Source organism: Pseudoliparis swirei, chromosome 7 (genome assembly GCF_029220125.1).
Source record: "Pseudoliparis swirei isolate HS2019 ecotype Mariana Trench chromosome 7, NWPU_hadal_v1, whole genome shotgun sequence".
Lineage (NCBI taxonomy): Eukaryota > Metazoa > Chordata > Actinopteri > Perciformes > Liparidae > Pseudoliparis > Pseudoliparis swirei.
Genome location: NC_079394.1, coordinates 24378065 through 24403374, shown reverse-complemented (window position 1 = coordinate 24403374; position 25310 = coordinate 24378065). Strand labels below are relative to the sequence as shown.

The 25310-nt window shown below is 45.0% G+C and overlaps 1 protein-coding gene and 1 pseudogene across 3 annotated transcripts; one reads left to right on the top strand and one right to left on the bottom strand.

Annotated features, from left to right (window-relative positions):
• Positions 1 to 12452, top strand: part of LOC130196989 (kelch-like protein 10) — a 94319-nt pseudogene extending 81867 nt beyond the window's left edge.
• A 423-nt stretch (positions 12453 to 12875) lies between these two features.
• On the bottom strand, positions 12876 to 24533 carry LOC130197011 (cilia- and flagella-associated protein 46-like). Of its 3 annotated transcripts, XM_056419463.1 has the most exons (5): positions 24348 to 24533; positions 23262 to 23333; positions 19919 to 20092; positions 19654 to 19805; positions 12876 to 13511 (listed from the first exon to the last, which is right to left on the bottom strand). In XM_056419463.1, the coding sequence occupies exons 1-5, from the start codon at positions 24372 to 24374 to the stop codon at positions 13466 to 13468; spliced, it is 471 nt and encodes a 156-aa protein (XP_056275438.1). In that variant the 5' UTR covers positions 24375 to 24533; the 3' UTR covers positions 12876 to 13465. The 3 variants fall into 3 exon arrangements, with proteins under 3 accessions (XP_056275438.1, XP_056275437.1, XP_056275439.1); XM_056419462.1 differs by lacking the exon at positions 12876 to 13511 and having other exon boundaries at positions 19574 to 19805; XM_056419464.1 differs by lacking the exons at positions 12876 to 13511; positions 23262 to 23333 and having other exon boundaries at positions 19574 to 19805.
• Between the last annotated feature and the right edge of the window lie 777 nt (positions 24534 to 25310).

The following is a 25310-nucleotide window of genomic DNA, read 5'->3' as shown; positions in this document are numbered from 1 at the left end:
ACTAGAAGTGACACTAATTTGTCCTGTGAGTTTCACGGAAGTACCTCCCACCTCGTGGTGGGGGGCTCTGTGGCGCACAGGTTGGGTGGGTGGGAAGGCGATTCTCAGATTCATCTGGGAATCGCCAAGGTTTTATGAGAATCCCTCACCTTTCGGCGAAATTCGCCGTTTTGAAACCAAAATAGGTGACTTACGTGAATCGTGTAGATCCGAAGAGTTTTTGTTGGCCGGCCGGCGTTTATGAGATTGGAGTGGGACACGGAGAAAATGTGGAGTGGGTGCTCTTCGCAATAAAACATCTTTGATGGGACGTGTCGCGTCTCGGCCAATCAGCGTCAAGATGTCTTCAGCGTTTGGTGGTTTAGGTTAGCTTGAATGTTAGCCGCTACTTCTGCTGCTGTCGCGCTGCACGGTGGAGCGATACTAACAAAGTACCCGTACGTTAAGAGCGATGTGATTTAGCATATTTTTAGTCTCAATACTTCATTAAAAGAGCGATCAGAGCGCACGCGCTGCTCCGTGTTAAGTTGTTTGCACGCGCAGCGCGGCGCTCACAGCGAATGCCGTTAAGTGGCGGAATTTTCGGCTTTAAAAATACAAATAAAAAAAGATGCCAGAAGTGAAATGTTTAAGTTCAGTCTGTAAAGTTCTGTAACTCTCCAGCTGCTCATCCTGATGAACTCTGTATCCTCTGGTCAGAGACTAACGGCCTCATAGTGTATCATCATTGGTCAATGCTATGATGGCTCCATGTAGTTTCATTAATATCTTGCTGTATTAATACTAATATTACTGCCATTTGTTAAGTGTTGAAAAAGTTGGTAAAAAGTGAACCATACAGATATTTTATTTATTACTATTATAGATAAATATACCAGTATCGTATTTATGGTATACTGTTTTTATGGTATTGTATCATGATATTTATGGCAGGTATGGTACACAGGAAAAAGGGGAGAGTAATTTTTCCAGAGTTAACATTATTTTCCTCTGAAAGAGTCATTTTTATTCATTTCGGATTATAATTATTTCCGATGACCACAAGAATGGGAGTAAAAAAACAGAGTAAACCTTATTGGAGTAATATTAAGAACACGCCCACTAATGTTTGTTAAGTTTCGTTTCTGCCGCCATTTTCTAGTCCCGCAGTGCAAGGTGAGGTGAGTGGCAGTGAGACGGCGGTGAGCCAGGTAAGTCTGCAAAGTACTACATATCGAATTTAATAGGATAAAATGTCATCAGCATTTTGTGTTGGCTTATTTGAAAAGTAAAGCGGTGAGTTACATGATAGCTGGCGAATTTGTGTGTTAGGGTCATTGTTGTTCGGTTAGTAAGCACATGTGTTTTACTCTAAATTTAATGGTGTACATTGACGTGACATCTTGTGTATGTTTCAACTTCTATTGGGCTAGCAAGCACGAGGTTAGCAAGCTATTGTGTGTGTTTCAACTGCTATTCGGCTAGCAAGCTAGCAAGCACGAGGTTATGTGGTTGGCAAGCCTGTGTGTTTTATTTAACCTGCTGTCCGGTTAGTAAGCATTTGGTGTTTTAATTCACCTGCTTAGTAATGTCTGTTTTGTTAGACCTGCTATTTGGTTCGCAAACACATGTTTTACTCTGAATTGAGTCCTGTACATTGACCGTTTTCGCTCTGCTGTTCGATTAGCAAGCTTGTGTGTTTTACTTCTATTTTGATTTGCAGTTTGGTTAGCAGGTATATACTTCTACTGACATTCCTTCAGGGCCAGTGTGTTGGACGAGCATCATACAAACCTTATAGACATGTCATTTACGTAACTTGTTGCTGCTATAGAGTTGGCCATTATTTTGTTCACCCGATTTACTTAATCAGAGCAGCATAGACAACATGTGTACAATACAAATGGAATAAGTCAAGGTGGACAATGGATTATAAATGTTAATGAATGACTTTGTAAATAGATGTGCAAAATCTAATAAAAATAACCTTTTCATGTCATGTAGGATGAATGCTGTTGGAGTGAAGTACAGAGATCAACACAAATACCTCTATTTTGAGGGCCAAGTTACCTACACATCGTTTTTGGAAAGTGGTGAGTGGAAAACCTAATGAATTTCAGTCTAACACAGGAAACAAACTGAAGCTGTCGGTTTGGGGGCATGGTGCAGATTTTAATGAACTATTACTAAGGAGAAGATATACCTTAACTGTTGAGGTTTATATTGCTTATTTTATTAAATTTCCCTTGTTCTGGAGTTCATATTAAATTTTAAGTGCATTTATTTTTTATTTGTTTAATGTTCACAGCTTCCAAGAAGTTCAGCATCCCAACCTTGGACTAAAGTCTTTGATGACACAAAGACTGAGGTTGATGAGGAGGTCTTTGATTTCCTCGTGAAAAAACAAAACCTAGGTGTGCTCGAGAAGGTCCAAATTCAGATGGTAAGTTTCTTAGTGTCATTAATTTTTCTTTTTTAATGAGCAGGGTAGTGTAGAGTGGATTGTGAAAGGGAGAGAGATTGGGGGAATGATGATCAGTAGTCAGGAATTGATCATGATCACTGCATTGGGCATTGCCAACATGGACCATGTGCTTAACCACGTAGCCACTGAGCACACCAGTGTCATTCATTCTTTGAGTCTTGGCGAGCCTAACATGTTCTATTTAAGACGAGCAGATAAATCTGCTGGATTGTTGGTTTATTATAGTTCCAATAATCTTTGTTTGTGTGATTTTTTTTTTTTTTTTTTTTTGATTTTTATTTGGTAGTTACTTTAATACTTTTGGCAATTGTATGGTGTTAGTGTTAATCACACCAGCTGAATGTTTACATGGTTTGACAGATTGCCTGAGTGCCCCTGAAAGCAGCTCCTTTACCAGCTCCAGTGGGGATATTGATGGGGACTCTGATGACACCGTAATATTGCAGTGCAGTCCTGCCACAAGACGGAGAGCTGAAAACACCTCTCTTGCCAAAGTAAGCAATGCTGATTGCACTACACGCCTTCAAAAAGTTTACATTTTAAACAATTAATCGATTTGTTGTTTGGTCAATAAAATGTCAGTTTCCCAAGCCGCAAGATGACGTCCTCAAATGTCTTGTCCACAAACTAAAGGGATATTGAGTCCATTGTCATAAAGGAACAAAGAAACCAGAAATATTAACATTTAAGAAGCTGAAATCTTCTTAAAAGCTTATTTTCTTTCAAAAAAACCTACTCAAACCAATTATTCGATGATCAAAATAGTTGATTAATTTTTGTTTGATTAATTGTTGCAGCTCTACATAGAAGTCTTGTGTGCTAGTAGATGAGGAGATTTATGTGTTTACATTGATCTGATTTTATGTCACCTAGATGATTGAAGATGTTCTAAAGAACAAACCTGTCGGAGAGAGGATCATCAATGAGTATGCTCGGACAAAAAGTCTTAACAGACGGCAGGCTGAGCGACATGGTTAAGATATTGGTTGCACAAATAACAAGTGAACATGGGTATGCTGAAATATTATTTAATTCACAACTAACGTTTTGTATGCACCAAGTTTGCTGACTGTGTCATTTACACTCCAATATTTTCAACAGTGCTCATAGTTTGTGTGTATATGTGTAGGACAAGTCCTTCAAGGTGTGTCAAAGAGGACCACGCAAAGGGGATCATCAACTTGTTCCCATACCTGGCTGATCCAAGGAGCAAGTTTGGTTATGTAAGTACAGAAAACAATTAGTCCTACCTATTTAGTCTTCACTTCTAAACTCAACAGTTTTCGAGCATGATGTACAGCTAGATTAAAAAAAATATGTATATATTAACTGCTTGGCTATGGTTTGAGAAAAACTAAAGATGTTAACATTCATGCATGTCCACCATCTCTGCCGTTTTTCCTTAACTGATAATTTAAAACCCTTTTGAGTTTAGCAGTCCAGTCTTGAGCAAGTTCAGCTCAGCTGCTGCATTTTTTAGATTTAAGTGTTAAAATATTTTATCCTGCTAATTCAAACTTGTTCAAAATAACAATTCATTTCACTCTGAATAATACCTTTTTAGGAACATTTTTACAATGCAGAAGATGGGAGTGGGTATCTGGCTTGGAGATTGAAGTTTGTCCAAAAGGAAGCTTCTGATGGACAAAAGAAGGCCATGAGACTCAAGAACACAAATGGGTATGTGTTGTTGTTACCTGTAACCAAACTGCATACATGAGAATCATGGCAGAGTTCCCAAGTGTTGTTTATTAAATCCTAGGACACTGTCATATCCATCATATCCACTGTTACAGGGGGCCCATCAGCTGAAAGAGACTTGAGGGAGGACAATCCCCTAATGACAGACAGCTTGTGTTCTGAGGCCATTGCACTGATGAAGCATACAGCTGATAAAGGAATTGTTATGACGAAGATGAAGCAGACCTTCAACTATCGTCAAAAGATCATTCATGATCCAGTGAAGTCCTCTGATGTCTTTCTGGCCTTCCCAAGATTCCTGGACATACAAGGATTAGTATGTTCAACTTACTTCATTGTGACTTGTATTTAAGAAACATCATTAACAACATGATTTCATCTATTCTGCAGATTGAGCAAGATTTTACTTTGATTGATGATGCCATCTCTGCAAAGTTCCTGGAGAAGTGGCCCACAATTTACAAGCAAAAAGTCCTTGAACAAAGCCGTGGTCTCAGTCAGATGATCTGCAGTACCTCGTCCAGACTGCTGAATCCACAACAGAAGTCGAAAGTGGTGAGGCGAAATAAATGGATTATATTGTTATTGTTCTGTTTTGGTTGTGATAAGATTGAATGTTTTTAGGAAAAAAGCACTTGATGCAGCTGGATTAATCAGTTGGTCCAACAATGTAAGACAGGAAATAAAGGAGCTGGCTTAAGTTCAGGAAGTAGTGGAGCTGTGCATAAAGCCTATTTATTGTAAATGGGAGCATTAGAAGTGTAACACTATTTGCGCTGACTTTTTTTTGGTACATAAAGTAGTGTTTAGATTTTTGTATTAAAGTAATCCTGGAAGTGTTTGTTTTTAATTATTACTTTATTCTTTCAGGATGGGACAGTGACATGTCGTCCATTTTGAACCTTGTGCACCTGCTGCCGCCGTCACCTCAAGGCCGAAAGAGACCAGGAAAGCTCTCCGCCAGACAGATACTTCCTGATGGCGCCGCGGACGGCCGCCTCGGTGTGTTGGTGCGCGATGTTTTTTGTTGTTTTCGTTTTAAATACTGTGTTCTGCTGTGATTCCCGGGGCTCTTTCACCAGAGAAGAGCTCATGAACATCAGGGGAACAACTCCAGCGGATTTACTTCCAACGTTTTTAACTTCTGTGGAGTTACTGGACATTTTTGTAAAAGGTGTGCTCACCTTCGCCCACGTGGTGAGACGCCGGCGGAGAGGGAAACGATCAGGGGCGCTTGTACGGCTACGGAAACGGGGATCTCGTACAGCGCTGCCGGGCATATTTCTCTCCAACGTCCGCTCACTGTGCAACAAACTGGACGAACTCCAGCTGCTGGTGGGGAGAGACAGAGACTTCTCCTCATCCTCTGTCCTGTGTTTTACGGAATCATGGCTTAGTGGATCGATACCAGACTCTGCGCTCCAGCTCGCTGGCTTCCAGCTGTTCCGAGCGGACCGGGTCACGGAGCTCTCCGGGAAAACAAAGGGTGGAGGAATCTGCTTTTACCTCAACAACGGCTGGTGCAACGACGTAACGGTGATCCTACAGCACTGTTCGCCGGACCTGGAATCTTTTATCATTCACTGCAAACCCTTCTACTCCCCACGTGAGTTCGCTTCATTCATCCTGGCCGGAGTTTACATGTCGCCGCGAGGGGAACGTGCACGAGGCACAGCGGACCCTCGCCGAACAGATACGGTGTGTGGGCGGACCTTCCCGGACTCTTTAGTTATTGTACTCGGGATTTTAACAAAGGAAACCTCAGCCACGAACTCCTAAATATAGACAGTTAATTAAATGCCCTACCAGAGAAGAGCATTCTGGACCACTGCTACACAACAATCAGCAGGGCCTATCACGCCGTCCCTCGAGCTGCACTGGGAAACTCTGACCACGCCATGGTTCATCTGATTCCCTCATACAGGCAGAGACTAAAGCTCTGCAAACCTGTGGTGAGGAAGTTCAAGAAGTGGACCAGTGAGGCTCTGGAGGACCTACGGGCGTGCTTGGACTGTACTGACTGGGATGTCTTCAGGACTGCTACCAACAGCCTGGATGAGTACACAGAGGCTGTAACTTCCTACATCAGCTTCTGTGAGGACAGCTGTATTCCATCCAGCTCCAGGGTGAGTTATAACAACGACAAACCCTGGTTCACAGCGGAGCTCAGGAAGCTAAGACTGCAGAAGGACCAGGCATTCAGGAGTGGGGACAAGGACCTGTACACAGAGTCAAAATACAGGTTTAGCAAGGCGGTGAGAGATGCTAACGACTGTACTCTGAGAAACTGCAACAGCAGCTCTCAGCAAACGACTCTGCTTCTGTCTGGAGAGGGCTCAGGCAGATCACCAACTACAAGCCCAAATCACCCCACTCCATGAACAATGTGCTTCTGGCAGACGAGCTCAATGAGTTCTACTGCCGCTTTGAAAGACAATGGAGCAGTCCTGAGACAATCCCCACAGCCCCATCAACAAGCCACAGACCATCAGCCCACCCTCCCCAGCCCATCAGGGGCTCACACCTCTGGAGCACCCTCCATCAACTCAGCGACGACCCTCGTCATCCTGGAGAGAGTCAACAGGCTGTTCAAAAGCAGAACCCCCGCAAAGCAGCGGGCCCGGACTCCGTCTCCCCTCCACCCTGAAGCACTGTGCTGACCAGCTGTCTCCGGTGTTCACCGACATCTTCAACACCTCCCTGGAGACATGCCACGTTCCAGCCTGCTTCAAGGTCTCCACCATCATCCCCGTCCCCAAAAAACCCAAGATCACAGGACTCAATGACTACAGGCCCGTCGCCCTGACCTCTGTGGTCATGAAGTCCTTTGAACGCTGGTCCTGTCACACCTCAAGACCATCACCGACCCACTCCTGGACCCCCTGCAGTTCGCCTACAGAGCCAACAGGTCTGTAGACGACGCAGTCAACATGGCCCTTCACTACATCCTCCAGCATCTGGACTCCCCAGGAACCTACGCCAGGATCCTGTTTGTGGACTTCAGCTCTGCTTTCAATACAGTCACCCCGCCCCTGCTGCAGGACAAGCTCTCCCAGCTGCACGTGCCCGACTCCACCTGCAGGTGGATCACAGACTTCCTGACCGACAGGAAGCAGCACGTGAGGCTGGGGAAACACGTCTCAGGCTCCCGGACCACCAGCACGGTTCCCCAAGGCTGTGTTCTCTCCCCTCTGCTGTTCTCCCTGTACACCAACAGCTGCACCTCCAGTCACCAGTCCGTCAAGCTCCTAAAGTTCGCGGATGACACCACCCTCATTGGACTCATCTCTGGTGGGACGAGACCGCCTACAGGTGGGAGACTGACCACCTGGTGACCTGGTGCAGCCAGAACAACCTGGAGCTCAATGCTCTAAAGACAGTGGAGATGGTTGTGGATTTCAGGAGGAATGCAGCCCCACCCGCCCCTCTCATCCTGTGTGACTCCCCCGTTGACGCTGTGGAGTCCTACCGCTTCCTGGGCTCCATCATCTCCCAGGACCTCAAGTGGGAGCTGAACATCGGCTCCATCACCAAGAAGGCCCAGCAGAGGATGTTCTTCCTGAGGCAGCTGAGGAAATTCAACCTGCCAGGGAAGATGATGGTACAATTCTACATGGCCATCGTTGAGTCCATCATCTGCTCCTCCATCACCGTCTGGCACCCTGCAGCCACAGCCAAAGACAAGCGCAGGCTGCAGAGCATCATCCGCTCGGCCGAGAGGGTTATCGGCTGCAATCTGCCTTCCCTCCAGGTCCTGTTCACTTCCAGGTCACTGAAGCGGGCCAGAAAGATTGTCGCTGACCCCTCCCACCCTGGCCACTCCTGTTCGAGTCCCTCCCTCGGGAGGAGGCTGCGGTCCATCATGACAAAGACCACCCGCCACACCAAAAGTTTTTTCCCGTCGGCGGTCGGGCTCATCAATGGACCCCGGGACTGACTGACTGTCACCCCCAGGACTACCACCTCTTCTTCCACCTTCCTCTCTCCTCCTTCTTCCCGCTCCTTCCTCTTCCTCCTCCTCCCTCCTCCTTCTTCTTCCCTCCTCCACACACGTCACTTTAACATGCACTTTAACTAAAACACACCACTTGAAGCACACACCCAAACACTTTCACATTATTTGTTGTCTTTCTGTCGTGTTGATTGTTGTTTGTTTGTCATGTCCAAATGTTGCACCTTCCACCAAAAAAAATTCCTCGTTTGTGTAAACATTCCTGGCAATAAAACTGTTTCTGATTCTGAGAACTTGGCAGTTTGCTTGAATAGTCTGCAGTAATTTATGGAATTACAGAAATGAGAAAAAAAGGGTAGAAACTAAAAGTACATAATTCAAACAAATAATTGAGGGGCTAATCCTGCCTCTCTAGCATCAGGCCACATGTTGTCATCAACAGCACATCTAATATTCTCTCTTGCCACCTGGGGAAGAACCTTCTGGAGGGCCTGATCCACCTGGCAGTCCTCTGGACTCGTGTCCTCACATCCGGCACGCATGGCTTCCAAAAGAGACATTTGGTCATGTGGGTGTTGACCAAACACTTGGTTCACGACATTACATTACATGCTCTATAAGTGTAGCCCTTATTTCATCTGGAATAACAGCTCTTTGTCTTCCTCCACGCATCCCCCTCTCCCTGCCACCCTTCTCCCTCCACGAACCCGTCTTCCTTGTTCCATTTCCAAAATGAGTCTTTCTGAGCTCTACCTATATATGTGTGTGTGTTCACTAACAAGTCTAAAACAAGACATCTGCTTAGCCTTTCAGCTGAAATTGCAATCAGCAGTGTTTGAAAGGCACAAGGCTGAAATGTATTCCGTTTTGAATGTGTGGTTCACAGTTTTGACAGCAGTGTGTTAGCATTTGAACAAAGTGCTGTAGATCCACAGTGTTGTGCAGGTTGTGGTTAAAGTCATGGGATAAGTGTTAGAGTTTTGAAAACTGTGTTCAAGCAATGAAAAACAAACTAGAGTTTGGTCCACATGAACTGCTGCTGTGCAGACTGTAGTTAGAGTTTTGCACATGTGACTCCAGTTGTGCCCACTGTCGCTTAGCAAACGAAAAAAACTAACGCACAAAGACATTTTATTTCTCTAAAACCGTGTGGGTGATGGCACGGTTGAGAAGTGTTCGTCCGAGTCTACATCCTGGTGTAACAGCAGCTCCTCAACTGAAACACCTTCCGTTTCAAGTGAAATTTTCATATGAGTGTATGAGAGCGTTTCATATCATGTGTGTGTGTGAGAGCTTTTCACTAGTGTGTGTGAGAGGGTATTCTGAATAATGTCCCTCACGGCCCCTCAAAGACGTCAGTTGGTCGGTGATGATATATGAATCCATTCTAGAATTCTTGCTCCTTCACATTATCTCCATGGACTCAAAACACATCTCGGGACCCAAGAGACCAGTCGACCTTCAAGAAACTCTCGTACTACAGGAACTCGAGATTTTTGAGACATTCTTACTGCGAGTTACACTCTGATGTCCGGTGGTGAACGTGTTGTCTAATTCCCCTTTAATACTAAACGGGGTCGTGTGTCGATTTTATTGGAGGGAAATTCATCTAGCTGTAGATGTTTTATATGACGGAGGTATGTGCTCCTGTGTAAGCTGGGTTGTGTTGACTTGAGTCTTAGTTTTGGTTTTATTCATGCTGTGATTTTGTTTTTTCGTTTTTTATATTGTCTGTCACTGTTTCATGTTGTATTGTATGGAACTTTGTGTGACGTGCTACTGCTGCTGTCTTGGCCAGGACACTCTTGTAAAGGAGATTTTTAATCTCAATGAGGCATTTCCTGGTTAAATAAATTTAAAATAAAATAAAAAATTCAAAGATCTGAAGTCTTTCCAACTCTTTGCTTCTATGTTTCACCCTCAGTGCTCTCTTCAGACGCTGGTGCCCACCAGGCAAGAAAGTCTTCATCATACCAGGAGTGTCTCCCGACGCCATGCGGCTCATCATTGAGTTTGCGTACACCGGCTCCGTTTCAGTGACTGAAGAAAACGTGCGGGAGCTGCTGCTGGCGGCTGACCAGCTCAACGTGATGGACGTCGTGCAGACTTGCTGCGACTTCCTCGGGGAGCAGCTCAGAGCGGAGAACTGCATCGGCATCTGAGTTCACCGACATCGTCTTCTGCCCCGAACTGCAGCGCAGGGCCTACCGCTACATGGTGGAGCACTTCGAGGAGGTGGCTCACCACGAAGAGTTCCTGCAGCTGTCGCTGCAGCAGCTCATCGACATCCTCGAAAGAGACGACCTCAACGTGAGGAACGAGAGCGTCGCCTTCGAGGCCGTCCTTCGCTGGATCGACCACGCGCCCGAAACACGGAAAGCACACATAGCGGTGCTCTTTTCAAAGGTATGATAACGTTCGGTCACTTCGTTTGGACTTGCACCTTCAGCATTTGGCTGATGGTGTTTACCAGATTCAATTCAACACTCCTGTCCCTTTCTCTCTGCGTAGGTGCGACTGGCCTTGACGAGTTTGAACTACATGCGGCTCAAGGTTCTGTCCAATGAGCTGGTGAGCACCAGCACTGAGTGCCTGTCAATGGCCCGGGGTGTCCTCGAGGCCATCGGTCACATCCGGACCAGCAGGCCTTCGCTCAGCAACCCTCTCCTCCGCCGTCGCCTCCCGAACGCCGTCCTGTTGGCCATCGGAGGCTGGAGCGGCGGCAATCCAACCAACGGCATCGAGGCGTACGACTTCCGCGCCGACTACTGGGTGAACAAGACAAACAATTGCGAGCGTCCCCGCACCTTTCACGGCACCGCCGTCCTCAACGGGAGCCTTTACTGCATCGGCGGCTTCAACCGGGGGGAGCATTTTAACAGCGTGCGCAGGTTCGACCTGAGGACGCGCGTCTGGCACGAGGCCTCCACCATGTGCCACCGCCGCAGCTACGTGAGCGTCACCGCGCTGGACGGGTACATCTATGCCATGGGAGGCTTCGATGGGAACTCGTGGCTCTGCACCGCCGAGCGCTACAGGCCCGAGGCCAACCAGTGGAGTCTCATCGCGCCGATGCGAGAGCGCCGGGGCGACGCCAGCAGCACGACGCTGCACAACAAGGTGGTGTGGTGGGGGAAAGTGTCTGGGAGTTATTTATGGGCAACAGAGTAAATGTGTACCTGTTGTTTACCTTGTTTCCATGGGACCTGATGCAGTTGTCTTGAGGTGCATTGAGTGATTGGCCAGAGGGAAGTGTGTCAGACTGAAGGTCTTCAGAGACATATGGGCTCTCGAGAGAATGTGTGATGTTGTGTGCATGGAAGTGAAAAGAGGTGCATGAGTGAGTTAGTGTGTGTCACTATTGCACACTGTGGTTAATTTGTATGTGGATGGTCAAGTAGAAAAACATGTAAACACTTATTATCTGGATGTCACTGACATAAACAAGAATCCCCTTTCTTTTTTAGACAGTTTGTTTATAGCTTCTCTCAGGTTTGTAATCATGATTTAAAGAAACTTTACTAAGATGATGCAACGTATTAGATATTAGAGACCAACACCAATAGTTGGACGATGGGAATCATCCTGCTAGAGTAGAAAGATCTCGGTATAATTTATAAGGAGTTGAAGCCAGAAGAAGTGATTCTCTACTTAACCCCTCCTGTTCTCCCCAGCTTTACATCTGCGGAGGCTTCAATGGGAGCGAGTGCCTGCAGACGGCTGAATGCTACCTCCCGGGGGCCGACCAGTGGACGCTGATCGCCCCCATGAGGATCCCGCGCAGCGGAACTGGCACCGCTGCATATGGAGGTCTCGTGTATGCAGTAAGTTCACATGAAACTCGTGTGACGTTCAGTCAACAGATGAATCAGAAGGAGTTGAGTGAGTTTCTTTTCTTTCACCATATATTTCACTTGCTGTCCCAAAGGTTGGCGGCTTTGATGGCAACAACTGTCTGGACACTGCAGAGGCGTACGACCCCGTGCACAACAGCTGGCAGGAAGTGACGCCCATGGTGACGCCCCGCAGCAACTTCGGCATCGAAGTGCTGGACGATCGTCTCTTTGTTGTCGGGGGCTTCAACGGCAACACCAGCTGCTGCAACGTGGAGAGCTACGAGGGGACGACCGCTGAGTGGACGGAGGCTTGTGACATGGGCATTTCCCGCAGTGCCCTGAGCTGCTGCGTGGTGTCCGGGCTCCCCAACATGGCCGACTACGCTGTTCCCCGGGACGCACTGCTGCTGTTACACCAGGATGCAGACTCGGACGAACACTCCTCAACCGTGCCATCACCCACACGGTTTTAGATAAATAAAATGTCTTTGTGCGTTAATCTGCTGTCACTCCAGATAACCCGGCTGCTAGCTGCCGGCAAATACAAAGAATACACACATCCAGAGGTGTTGGCTCATTTCAGACCTTTAACCCCCCTTCCCCGCGGGGGGGGGCAAGACGTGATTGTGGGAACTCACTGACAGCCAATGAAATTGCAGTATTATCTACGCTGTCCAATGTCCTGAAAAGCCACGTTTGGACGCGGGTTCGAGACTCAGTTGGGCTGTTGATCAAGAAAAGTGCTTCCCACTTTATCCCAGTGGCAGACAGATTATATCAGTACTTGACTTCATTATTTATAACCTATATGTAACATGTTAGTTTTCTTCTCATAAACATTTGAATTGCAATTACTTAAATTAAATATGTATTTACTGTTCACTATAATGATTCACATATTAATGACAAATGTAGACATTAGTCCATGAAATATATTTATTCACAACAGGGACAGTAAATATTGAACACACAGGCTATAGTGCAAGGTCACACAAACAATAAAAATAGTCAAACAAATATAATTTATATAATAAATGTATAGATGCTGCTGCAGCGCTACCTCGTGGCTAAACAACATGGTTACTCAGACATATCTAATGTGGTCGCAAAAGCACAAAGTAAATATGCTGTAATCCTTGAGCCCAGCATTTGAGAAAAAAACTCAGGGACAGGTAAAGCAAAACTGAATGACGCATCTCAAATCAAAAAGTCCAGGATGTTCTGGACCAAATGTGGGGACGATTGCTCCAACTCTGTAGGAAAAGCAGCAACAAAACAACACTAATGACAAACAATTAAAAATAGAATTAAAACGACCTATGTGTGTGGCTTATATGGGTCGATTCATCTGGTCCAAGAATGATATATTTATTGTTTCCAAGACTTCCGGTTCAAAAGTGAAAGCGGAAAAAAAGAGGAACAAAAGTAATGTAATTGTGTCAAAACGCTACATTTGCAATTTTTTTAACAAAGACCACACTATTGGGGATGATTAATGATTATAATATAGATTTAGGATGCTGGTGTTCTCTCCATTGCATGCTGTGGTTCTTTGTGCCTGAAAGGAGAGAGAGAGAGAGAGACAGCGGGAGAGGGAGAAGATCCACGAACACGTGATCATTGTAATCAGGCGTGCTGATATTATAATCCATCTCTCTTAAACGTCGTACCTTTTAAAATAAATATTGGGGAGCTCCCCCCCCTAAATCCGTCCATCAAATGAGCTCACAAACCAAACACTTTGGACCGAGAGTGCCGGTGTTACACCCCTACTGGTTTTCAAACCTACTGGTTTCCCTACGCGTGCGTGTGTTGTGTTCTCTTCACATCTGCAGCGGGGCTCTGTCTCGCTCACCAGATTCGTCACACATTCACAAACATATTGCTGGAGATCTTCAAGCCTCCGTTCATATCCATTTCGGCGATTACGATTGTATAAGTGAGCAGTGCATCACAGCCACGTAGGAATAAATACATTGAATAAAAAATAAAAATTAAAAGATCACCCGACCTGGTTTCGATCTCTGTCACGCAAAATGAGACTGCACTCTAAGCCGCGCAGTCTGTGCGCTGCACCACCAGATATTACTTTCAACTCAAGTAATTGATATATTCAACCATTACGTCACATCTTTTGTTTCATGGGAACAGTTTGGCGGAGGGGATCTGAAACAACTGGTTACCTTGTTCGGATATTTACACTTTAAAACATGTTTAGCGATGCTTGTTCGCAACGCAACAGCCACACAATACCGACAACAACTAATTGACTTTCGTGACGAGTATATAATGACGACGGTACTGTGAACAGAGATTAGAAACATTGCGAACACTGAACAACAGGAAGAATGGAATACTAGTTATGTTCTATCCACAAAACAATGATGAACATATTGCTGGAGCTCTTGAAGCCACATGTCACATCTATTTACGTTTGTACAAGTGAGCACTACACATCACACATGAAGAAACACATATGTACCTGTGTGTGCGGATGTGTCGGCGCGTATCACGGCGCGTATCACGGCAGAGCGATATTAGAATATCATGAAAAAGTATACTAGTAGGGTATTAAACAAATCACTTGAATTGTCTAATTAACTCGAAACACCTGCAAGGGTTTCCTGAGCCTTGACAAACACTCAGCTGTTATAAATCTTTTTTTTAACTTGGTCTGAGGAAATATTAAAATTTTATGAGATAGGATTTTAGAGTTTTCTTAAACTGTAAGCCATAATCAGCAATATTAAAAGAATAAAAGGCTTGCAATATGTCAGTTGATTTGTAATGAATCCAGAATGCATGACATTTTTGTTTTTTTAATTGCATTACAGAAAATAAAGAACTTTATCACAATATTCTAATTTTCTGAGACAGTCCTGTATATGGTTCATTTTTTACCAACTTTTTCAACACTTAACAAATGACAGTAATAGTATTAATACAGCCAGATATGAATGAAACTACATGGTTCCATCATAGCATTGATTATACACTATGAGGCCGTTAGTCTCTGACCAGATGATCCACAGTTCATCAGGATGAGCAGCTGGAGTTACAGAACTTTACAGACTGAAACATTTCACTTCTGGCATCTTTTTATTTTTTAAGGCGAAGTCTCTAAAGCTGCGCCACTTCTCTCGCTGTGAGCTGCGCAGCGCAGTGTGCGCAGACAGCTCGACACGGAGCAGCGCGTGCGCTCTGATCGCTCTCTTAATGAAGTATCGATACTAGAAATATGCTAAATCACATTGTGTTTAACGTACGGGTACTTTGTTAGCATCGATACACCGTGCAGCGTGACAGCAGTCGATGTAGCGGGCTGACATTCAAGCTAACCTGAACTCCCAAACGATGTCGACATCTGAACGCTGATTGGCCGAGACGCGACACGTCCCATCAAAGATGTTTTATTGCGAAGAGCACCACTTCACACTTTTCTCCGCGTCTCACTGCAATCTCAACGGCAGCGGGCCAGGTGACCCCCCCCCCCCCAAAAGTAAAACTCTTCGGATCTCCACGATTCACGTGGATGACCTATTTTGAGTTCAAAACGGTGAATTTCACCGAAAGGTGACAAGTTTGCAGGTATGTTGAATGTTTGTTTTACACTTCCTGCCATTAAATGTTGATAACTTAATCCACGCGCGTCCGGAAGCCTGTTTTCCATCATCTGCGAAGTGCCCAGTTTCGAGAATACTCTACAGTCCCTCCAGTTGATCCAGAATGCTGCAGCTCGTGTTCTCACTAAAACTAAGAAAAGAGATCACATCACTCCTGCACTAGCTGCTCTGCACTGGCTACCCATAAAATCAAGAATCACTTTTAAAATTCTTCTCTTAACGTACAAAGCCTTGATTGGTGATGCACCATCATATCTTAAGGAGCTTGTAGTACCATATTGCCCCACTAGAGAGCTACGCTCACTAAATGCGGGACTACTTGTAGTTCCTAGAGTCTTAAAAAGCAGAATGGGAGCCAGAGCCTTTAGTTATCAAGCTCCTCTTTTATGGAACCAGCTTCCACCTTCAGTCCGGGAGGCAGACACAGTCACCTCGTTTAAGAGTAGACTTAAGACTTTCCTCTTTGACAGAGCTTATAGTTAGGGCTGAATCAGGTTCACCTGGTCCAGCCCCTTGATATGCTGCTATAGGCTTATAGCTGCCGGGGGACGTTTTAGGATGCACTGAGTACCTATCTCCTCTTTTTTCTCTCCTTAGGGATGAATTTTCATCTCCCCATCACACATTACTAACTCTGCTTTCTCCCCGGAGTCCTTGTGACTTCACGTCTCATGGGGTCATCGGACCCTATGAGACGACATAGATCCTATCTACTGATGGATCATCGAGGTCTGGGTCGAGGAATTCCTGCTACCGACTACGCCACTGTCCTGTTGAGACTCCGCCCACTCCTCCTCCCCACCGCCATCTGCCTGATGGATCGTGGAGGTCTCCATCGTGGAATATGCCGACTATGAACTATTCATACACTCTGTCACATTCATTGAATGTATTTTAAGTCTAAATCTGTCCTTCTGTACACATTACATCTATTGCATCTGTCCATCCTGGAGAGGGATCCTCCTCTGTTGCTCTCCTGAAGGTTTCTTCCCTTTTTTCCCCCTGAAGGGTTATTTGGGAGTTTTTCCTGGTCCGATGTGAGGTTTTGGGGCAGGGATGTCTATGTGTACAGATTGTAAAGCACTCCGAGACAAATTTGTAATTTGTGAAATTGGGCTATACAAATAAACTGAATTGAACAATATTAGCTAATTTATGGAATGAAAGTTGAAAGCACTTTTTCATAAAATATATCTATATATGTCTTGCTTTCCTCCAGCTTGCAGTAGAAATGTGGCAGGCTGCCACCGTCATTATGCAACATATCCCAGTCGCCATACTGAGTCACTTTGCCATTAGTTATTGAGGTTAAATTGTACAAATTCAGATGCAGGTTTTGTTTTCATCACAAGATTCCACTTGATAACACTGACGACGTCACGTTTGTAAAAGCCCAAATCTTCTCCGAATCAAGCTGATTCTCGCCGGGTGCGGTGGCACGTGCCTGTAATCCAAGTTACCGGGAGGCTGAGGCTGGAGGATCGTTGGAGCTCAGGAGCTCTGAGCTGCGGCGCACTATGCCGATCGGGTGTCCGCACTAAGTTCGGTATTGAGGTCGTCTAAGGAGGGCTGCACCGACCCAGGTCGGACACGGAGCAGGTCAAAGGCCCCGTGCCGCTCAGGAGTGGGATCGCGCCTGTGAATAAGCGCTGTAGTGCAGCCTGAGTTATACAGCGGGACTCAGTCTTTTTACACTGTTTCTACCGGTCAACAAACAGCTGAGACAACAACTCCAACATCAACAAAAAGCAACCTTGCTTCATGTCTCCTGTCCTGTGTGAAATCCATGCACAGAACGCCTGCTCCGCTTGGCCATGATTGGCTGCAGCTGATCACGCCACATTTGATTTGTGTGCTGCAGGAAGTTGGTGCGCTCACTCGTCGACTGTGCGTATTTTCTCAGCGGAAAGATTAAATTGCTTAAAGCACCTATGCTGTTCAGATTAAACCCTTAATTAACATGTGTACCCCATTTTAGTGCGCCAGGTGGAAAGATATTGAACTCTCTATTATGAATGACCCCCCAATTCAAGCAGTATTAGCACACAAAAACCTGGGAAAACTTATAGACAATTTACAAAACCCATGGATCAAATTCAATTAAAAAATCTGGAACATGATAAAAAGAGAATATAAACTAGATCATAAACTACAAATACTTCAATGGTGTGCCTATGACCCGGGGTTCAAACCAATAAATCATATTGATTTAAGATTTAAATCTTGGATCCCAAAAGGTATAACGACATACTATTCTTTGACAGATAAAGGACAACTAAAGGACTTTGAACACCTAAGGGAAAAATATCGTCTTTTTATAGATATCTCCAGATACGCAACCATTTCGAAACATAACATTATAAATAAAATAGACCTTGATGAACCAATACTAAGAATATTTCTCGGTGCCTACCAAAACGAATCAAACAGAGGTATTATCTCTAAATCCTACAAGGGCCTTATGACAAAAAAATCCCACACTGCAGTATATGTAAAGGAAAAATGGGAAAGAGATGGCAACCTCTCAATATCAAACGAAGACTGGTTAGATGTGTGTAAATTCCAATGGAAATGTACCAACTCTCATATATGGCGGGAATTTGCATGGAAGTGTGTTATTCGTTTCTTTATTACACCGAAGCAGAAGGCACGCTTCGCGGGAGGGGATGCCACATGTTGGAGACAGTGTGGGGCTCAAGAAGCAAATCACTGGCACATATTTTGGGAGTGCCCTGTCATAAGGCCTTTCTGGGCAGATTTTCATCAAATATTGGAAATCATACTGAACACTAACTTGCCCCTGGAATTTGCAACTTTATTCTTAGGAAAATTTGATTTTCAAACAGGGAGACGAGATAAATACATGTTTGGCATTTTAATAACCGCTTGTAAAAAAGCGCTCACCAGACGCTGGCTGCTTCCTGAGCCCCCCACGATTCAGGAGTGGAGAGACATAGTAAATGACATCTATGCTATGGAAAGGATCACCTTCTCCCTCCGCCTTCAGAGAAGTATGTTTATTCAACTCTGGGACAAGTGGGTGAAATATGCGAATCCAATACGGACAGATCCTGTGGAGATAATAAATGAATGACCCTGCAACGCTGCTCTAGTTTAGGAAACCTCTCCGACCTCTATCCCTCTCCCTCCCTAGTCTCCCCCTTGTCTGATGTATTTCTCTGTTTGTATGTACACTCTCCCAAAAATGTTCAATGTTATTTAATTTGAAAGACTGGATGGTATATATTGAATACTACACCTGTGCTGATGTATACTTTATAAATTAAGATACTATCCAAAAACGAAAAATAATAAAAAAATAATTCAAACATGTCGAACATGTTAGAGGATTAAAGAAGTATTTGCTGTGGATGAATTCATATTATATGAAAACTTGAGGCATATGGAGCATTGCTCTGGTTGTGATGAAGCACCATCGTCACTAAAAAGGACATAATTGCAGATTCTTTGCACATATTATAGCAGTCAATATGAGTAGTGAAGGATTTATTCACTGCTATCGTTATTAGAAGTGATCTGGAAACTGAAGAAGAGGAGAAAACCTCATTCCGGATCAACGACCACGTGTAATGTGTCCGAAAAGGTCACAGATGAAACGATGGCATTTCAGTCACGTCCGTATTAAAATGATGACGACGATAATATCACAATCGGTTTTCACTTTGTCATGTTAATGATAAAGTGCATTATTCACATATAATTTATTCTGAAGACCGTTGGCAATAATAACACAATTAAACACGCTTCACTTGCTTTGAGGGAAATCGAGGACTGTATAATCTCCATTCTTTACAGAAATACACATTTAAACACACCGATGTTGATCATGATTTTACTTCTAATATTCACACATTAAGAAAAGATTCATCTGCATTTTAGGGGGCACATTCCAGCTGTGTGATATTCATAAGGCTGCAGATGTCCTGATGCCACATGCCAGCTACATGCCCCCCCCCCCCCCCCCCCCCCACACACACACACACACAAAGGGGGATTCACTGAGTAGCCTACGACAGCATCCATAAATCATGAGTGGGGGGCTTGGTGACCCGGTACCTGGGAGAGGCCTGCGCCCCCGTCGGCGTGTCGCCGGGCCTCTCCTCCCGGGAAAGCAGCTTCCTGTGCGGACCGAGCCGAGCCGAGGGTCGGGACGCGCCGGTGCTGGCGGCGCTCAGGACCGCGGCCATCGCGGCGACGGTGCAGCAGCTCTGGGAAGTAAAGACGGGAGGCGGAGCCGGTGGAAATAGCTGGAATCGCGGCGTCCGTGGCGATGTGCCATTCGGAGGGCGCAGAGACACCTGCGTGGCGTGAGCGCACACACCTGGAACAAGGCGAAGTATTGACCCGGCGCCGCATGGTCGGACCGGCCTTGACACTCCAACATGTCGAGGGAGGCGGCGGCGAGCGTGGAGGAGGGCAGCCGGTGGTGGAGCATCAGGCCGACGGCCTCAGACAGAGCCTGAGCCAGCAGCTGCTGGGCTCTACGCCTCCTACACTGCTGACACACACACACACACAGATACACACAAACACACACCAATACACACACACCGATACACACACACACACACAAACAGATAAAATGACACTCAGTGAAACAGAAACAGATACAAACACACACACACAAATACATAGAAACACAGACAGACACACACACAGATACACACACACACACAGATACAAAGATACATAGACACACACACAAATACAAACAGATACAGAAACACACACATAGGTACACACACACACACATACATAGACACACAGACACACAGAAACACACAGGTACACACACACAGATACATAGAAACATAGACACACACATAGGTACACACACACACAGAAACACAGACACACATACACACACAGGTACACACAGATACATAGACACACAGAAACACAGACACAGGTACACACACAGAAACACAGACACACATGCACACACACAGGTACACACAGATACATAGACACACAGAAACACAGACACACACATACACACACACAGGTACATAGAAACATAGACACACAGATACACAGACACACAGAAACACAGACACACACAGGTACACACACACAGATACATAGAAACACAGACACACACATAGGTACACACACACACACAGATACACACACAGACACACACACAGGTACACACACAAACAGATACATAGAAACATAGACACACACATACACACACACACAGATACACACACACAGATACACATGTAAACACACAAAGACACACACACTCAGATACACAGACAGACACACACACACACACACACACACAGTGAGTCTGTGAGCCTCACTCTGCGCTCGTTAACAGATTCTCTCATGAATAGTTCTGATGGGAGAAGCCGCTCGTCTTCTTCCTGGAACATTCCTTTGTTTTGCCGAGGCTAAGCGACGCTGACTCGTGGCTCCGGAGCACTTTCCCGGTTCCCGCGGACGGCGTTCCTCTCTCACGTGAACACAAAGAGGGAATCTTTTCAAAGGCGGTAAGTTAATTTGTCTTCCTCAGACGACTGAAGCTTCCTCCAGACGGTTTCTGTCTTCAACCAGAATCACGTATTTGAGTTCCTCACATCCAGAACGGACGAGAGGAGCTACGCCAGCCAATGAAACCCGCCGGTCCGACACATGAATCTGACCCGTTCTCGTTCAGCTCTCTGGCCGTTGCTGGGTTCAAATGGTCGGATATGTATCTACATCTCATAGACCTCACGTCTCATAGGGTCCATCTGATGGATCGTGGAGGTCTGGATCGTGGTCCAACTATTCATACGCTCGGTCACACTCATTGAATGTGTTGTAGCTCTGTAATGATGCCTTCTGGTCACATGACATCTATTGTTCATCTGGTCACATGACATCTATTGTTCATCTGGTCACATGACATCTATTGTTTATCTGGTCACATGACATCTATTGTTCATCTGGTCACATGACATCTATTGTTCTGTCCATCCTGGAGAGGGATCCTCCTCTGTTGCTCTCCTCAGGGTTTCTTCCTTTTTTCCCCCGTGAAAGGGTTTTTTCTATTTTTTTGGGGAGTTGTTCCTGAGGGCCAGGGGCGTCTACATGTACAGATTGTAAAGCCCCCTCTGAGGGTGAATTTGTAATTTGTGATGTTGGGCTATACAAAATAAACTGAATTGAAAATTGAACCTCTGAAACTGCATCACATTAACGTAGAAGTCATTTTTAGGACATCCAGCTGGTGTGTGTTTCTGAATTAGGGCCATTATTACAAAAATAATCCACGAGGAAGATGCGAGAAAAAAAACCGTTTGTATAAGAAAAACACAGATTATATACTATTGGATCTTTGGAGTTCTTTTCTCGTACATTTCTGTACGCCCCTCTTTCCCCTGCACTGTTTCTATTATTATAGTTTTATTATAAAGAGCCCATAATATGCCGTATCAGCTGATCGTCCGTGTATATGTCCGCGGTTGAGTATCTTTGGTTGAACGCTTTGATAACGCCGTGTTGAGATACGGCGAGGAGACGAGGCCGTTTACAGCAAATAAATCATCTGATCATCGTCTGTGACGGGACTCATTTTGATATGATCCAATTTATGCATGACATGTTGTACCTTTGCAGACCTCAGTGCCGACGCCCACTGAGACCTTTCCACATTACCTCTTGAATCCAAGTTACAGTTTTTTCCGATTGCTAAACGACAGCGGGCACAACTGGAGTCACATGTGCAAAACTCTAACCACAGTCTGCACTACCAACGTCACCTGAGCTAAACAGTTCACATCACCTGCAAAACTCATTCCAAGCAACACAACTCTTAACACATGATTCAAAACACGCTCAGCGCAGCCAAACAACATGCACAACCTTCACTGAGGTAACACACACTGAGGTGACACACACTGAGGTAACACACACTGAGGTAACACACACTGAGGTAACACACACTGAGGTGACACACACTGAGGTAACACACACTGAGGTGACACACACTGAGGTAACACACACTGAGGTAACACACACTGAGATAACCCTCACTGAGGTAACACACACTGAGGTAACACACACTGAGGTAACCCTCACTGAGGTAACACACACTGAGGTAACACACACTGAGGTAACACACACTGAGGTAACACACACTGTCACTCAGAACACACTGAGAGTAAAAACACTAGCATCAAACACCAATACAGAAAATACTAACTTTTCATCTTTACAGTTTGAACAATTTCAGTGACTTCAAACAAAGTAATATTTTCTTCAAAGAAAAGAGTGACATTCTTTAACATGAGTTATTAAATTATTTAGAACATAACAATTCTTAAAGGTAAATGTGTCACGAATTCCCCACCTTCCTAGCTAAATTCATCCTCCTGTCATTCCAGATCCTGTCATATTCACCTGATTGTCCCTCATTCCCATCACCTGGTCCTCACGCCCTTCTCACCTGCAGCCCATCCCCTCATTAGTCCCTCACTATTTAGATCTCTCACTTCCACTTGTCCTCTGCTAGATTGTCTTGTGTGTCACCGCCAAACTTTCCAGCGAATTCCTAGTACTAGTTCTGATCTGCCTGTTACAACCCTGTTTGCCTGTTCACCCGACTTGAGATTTTTGCCTGCCCCTTTTGGATTTGTTGCCCTGTTTGACGGACCACCCGGTTTTGACCCTACCTGAAACATTGAGTAAACTGCCTCCTCCTGCATTCCTGTGTTTGTCGTGCTTTTGGGTTCCAGTACCTGTAACTGTTACAAAATGGAAATTAGCAGTTTGCTTCAATAGTCTGTAGTAATTTATGGAATTACAGTAATGAGAAAAAAAGCTAGAAACTAAATTCTCTATTATATTGAATATTTTTGGAATACGTTTTTCCTGGATTGCTTTTTGCAGACGGTCCCTGGGCTTAGGTCTCACAGCTGATCGCACATTGAGACCAACGTTATTCATCGATGTCGGAGACCGGCTTTTGTGGGTAAAATGAAGGTTGTAGCTTGTTGACATCACTACGGTCACAGAGAGGTGTTTGTCTTTTAACTCGCGCTATTGATCCGGGAAGTCCGAATCTGTGAATATCTTTCTAACTTTACTGAACTCCAATCAGGCGCGAGGACGTGATAGGTAGTTGGTGAATAGACTTGCTTTTATATATATTTATACGTATTCCAACCACTCGAAGCACGTCAACATGTACACACACATTCACACCGATGACAAAATGCCGTTATGCAAGACTTCACGAGAAGTGAACTGAAGCTTGAAGGCATCATTCGTTTTATTATTTGTTTTATTAGGGACCTCGTGACTACTTCGTCGTAGAGGGCTTCATCATATCCTAAAGTTGTTAAATTTAGAGTGGCAGGACTGGCAAATCAGGACTGATTTGCCAGTCTTAAACCGTAACACCGGACAACCGCGGAGCACATCGACAACAACACAACAGTCTCATTTCCCAATTACAATTGTTTGTGATAGCTGGGAATAGAACACTGTGTCCGGGGAGAGGGTTCAGGCTTTGAATGCGTTCCCGGTGTTACGGTTTAAGAAGCGACCGTGTTAACTGGCGACTTTGAACCGAACGCGTCTGTTGTTGTCGCAGTTAGACAGGTGTTGAACATAGGAAGAGAACACGGAGCTATACCGCCGGACACACGCGCCGCCGTCAAACGGGAAACACCTCACTTAACGGGTGCACCGCGGGCTGTTGTGACGCGAGTGAGCTAACGGCTATACACGTAACACCGGGCTTACGGTAAACTTACGTGACCAAAATGCCTGTTTACCGACATCGTACCCAGCCGACACAGTGGGGTTTTTTCCGGTATCCACTCTGGTTCAGCTGGCAGAAAGCTCCCGGTCCCCTGCTCGATAGCTAAAGTTGTACAACATTAGCAGCTAACAATGTAAAACTAGCTTACGGTGAATGTGTTGGTAGACTGAGGCATGAGATCTCGTGAGAACAAATGAATGAGACTTCACTCTAACATGGCGGAGCCAGATCAGTGCATTCCATTGACGTCATAGATGTCATGAAGGTGCCGTTGATCTTTTTTCTATATAGGAGTAGGTATAGCCAGAACTGAAGTAGCCATAGAGGTACAGTTTTTTTCTTGTACAAGTGGACGTATAAGATAAGATTAATTTCAGAGACCGTTGATCGAGATTTTTTCCAACAATGGTTGACTATTTAAGAAACATGTTTGGTTTTGCCAAAAGCAAAGTGGAAAACCAGGCACCCGATCCAAAGGGAATCAATGTGGAATATTCAGAATCAAGCATGCAGCCAGGAAAAAGAAAAAGATTGAATCCAGAAATCAACGTGGAATATTCAGAATCAAGCATGCAGCCAGGAAAAAGATTGAATCTAGAACTCAACGTGGAATATTCAGAATCAAGCATGCAGCCAGGAAAAAGAAAAAGATTTAATCCAGAATCCGACGTGCACCCAACAACAGTAACATGGTTGAATCCACGAAAAATCATCCCAAACCCACAAATCATTGTCCAATCGAAAGAGGCCTTAAACAACTGCCGTGGTAATATCTGCATAACACATGTAATGCAGTCGCTGGAAGTCAAAGAGGCGAAGGAAAAATTGCATTGGGAAACAATTAAACGCAAGGCCCTGGAGGATGAATTAAAGTCTTATGAAAATATTATGGACAAACAACTGGAGCTAGAGAATCAATGCAAACAGTTGGATAAAGAGGTACTGGAACTTAAAG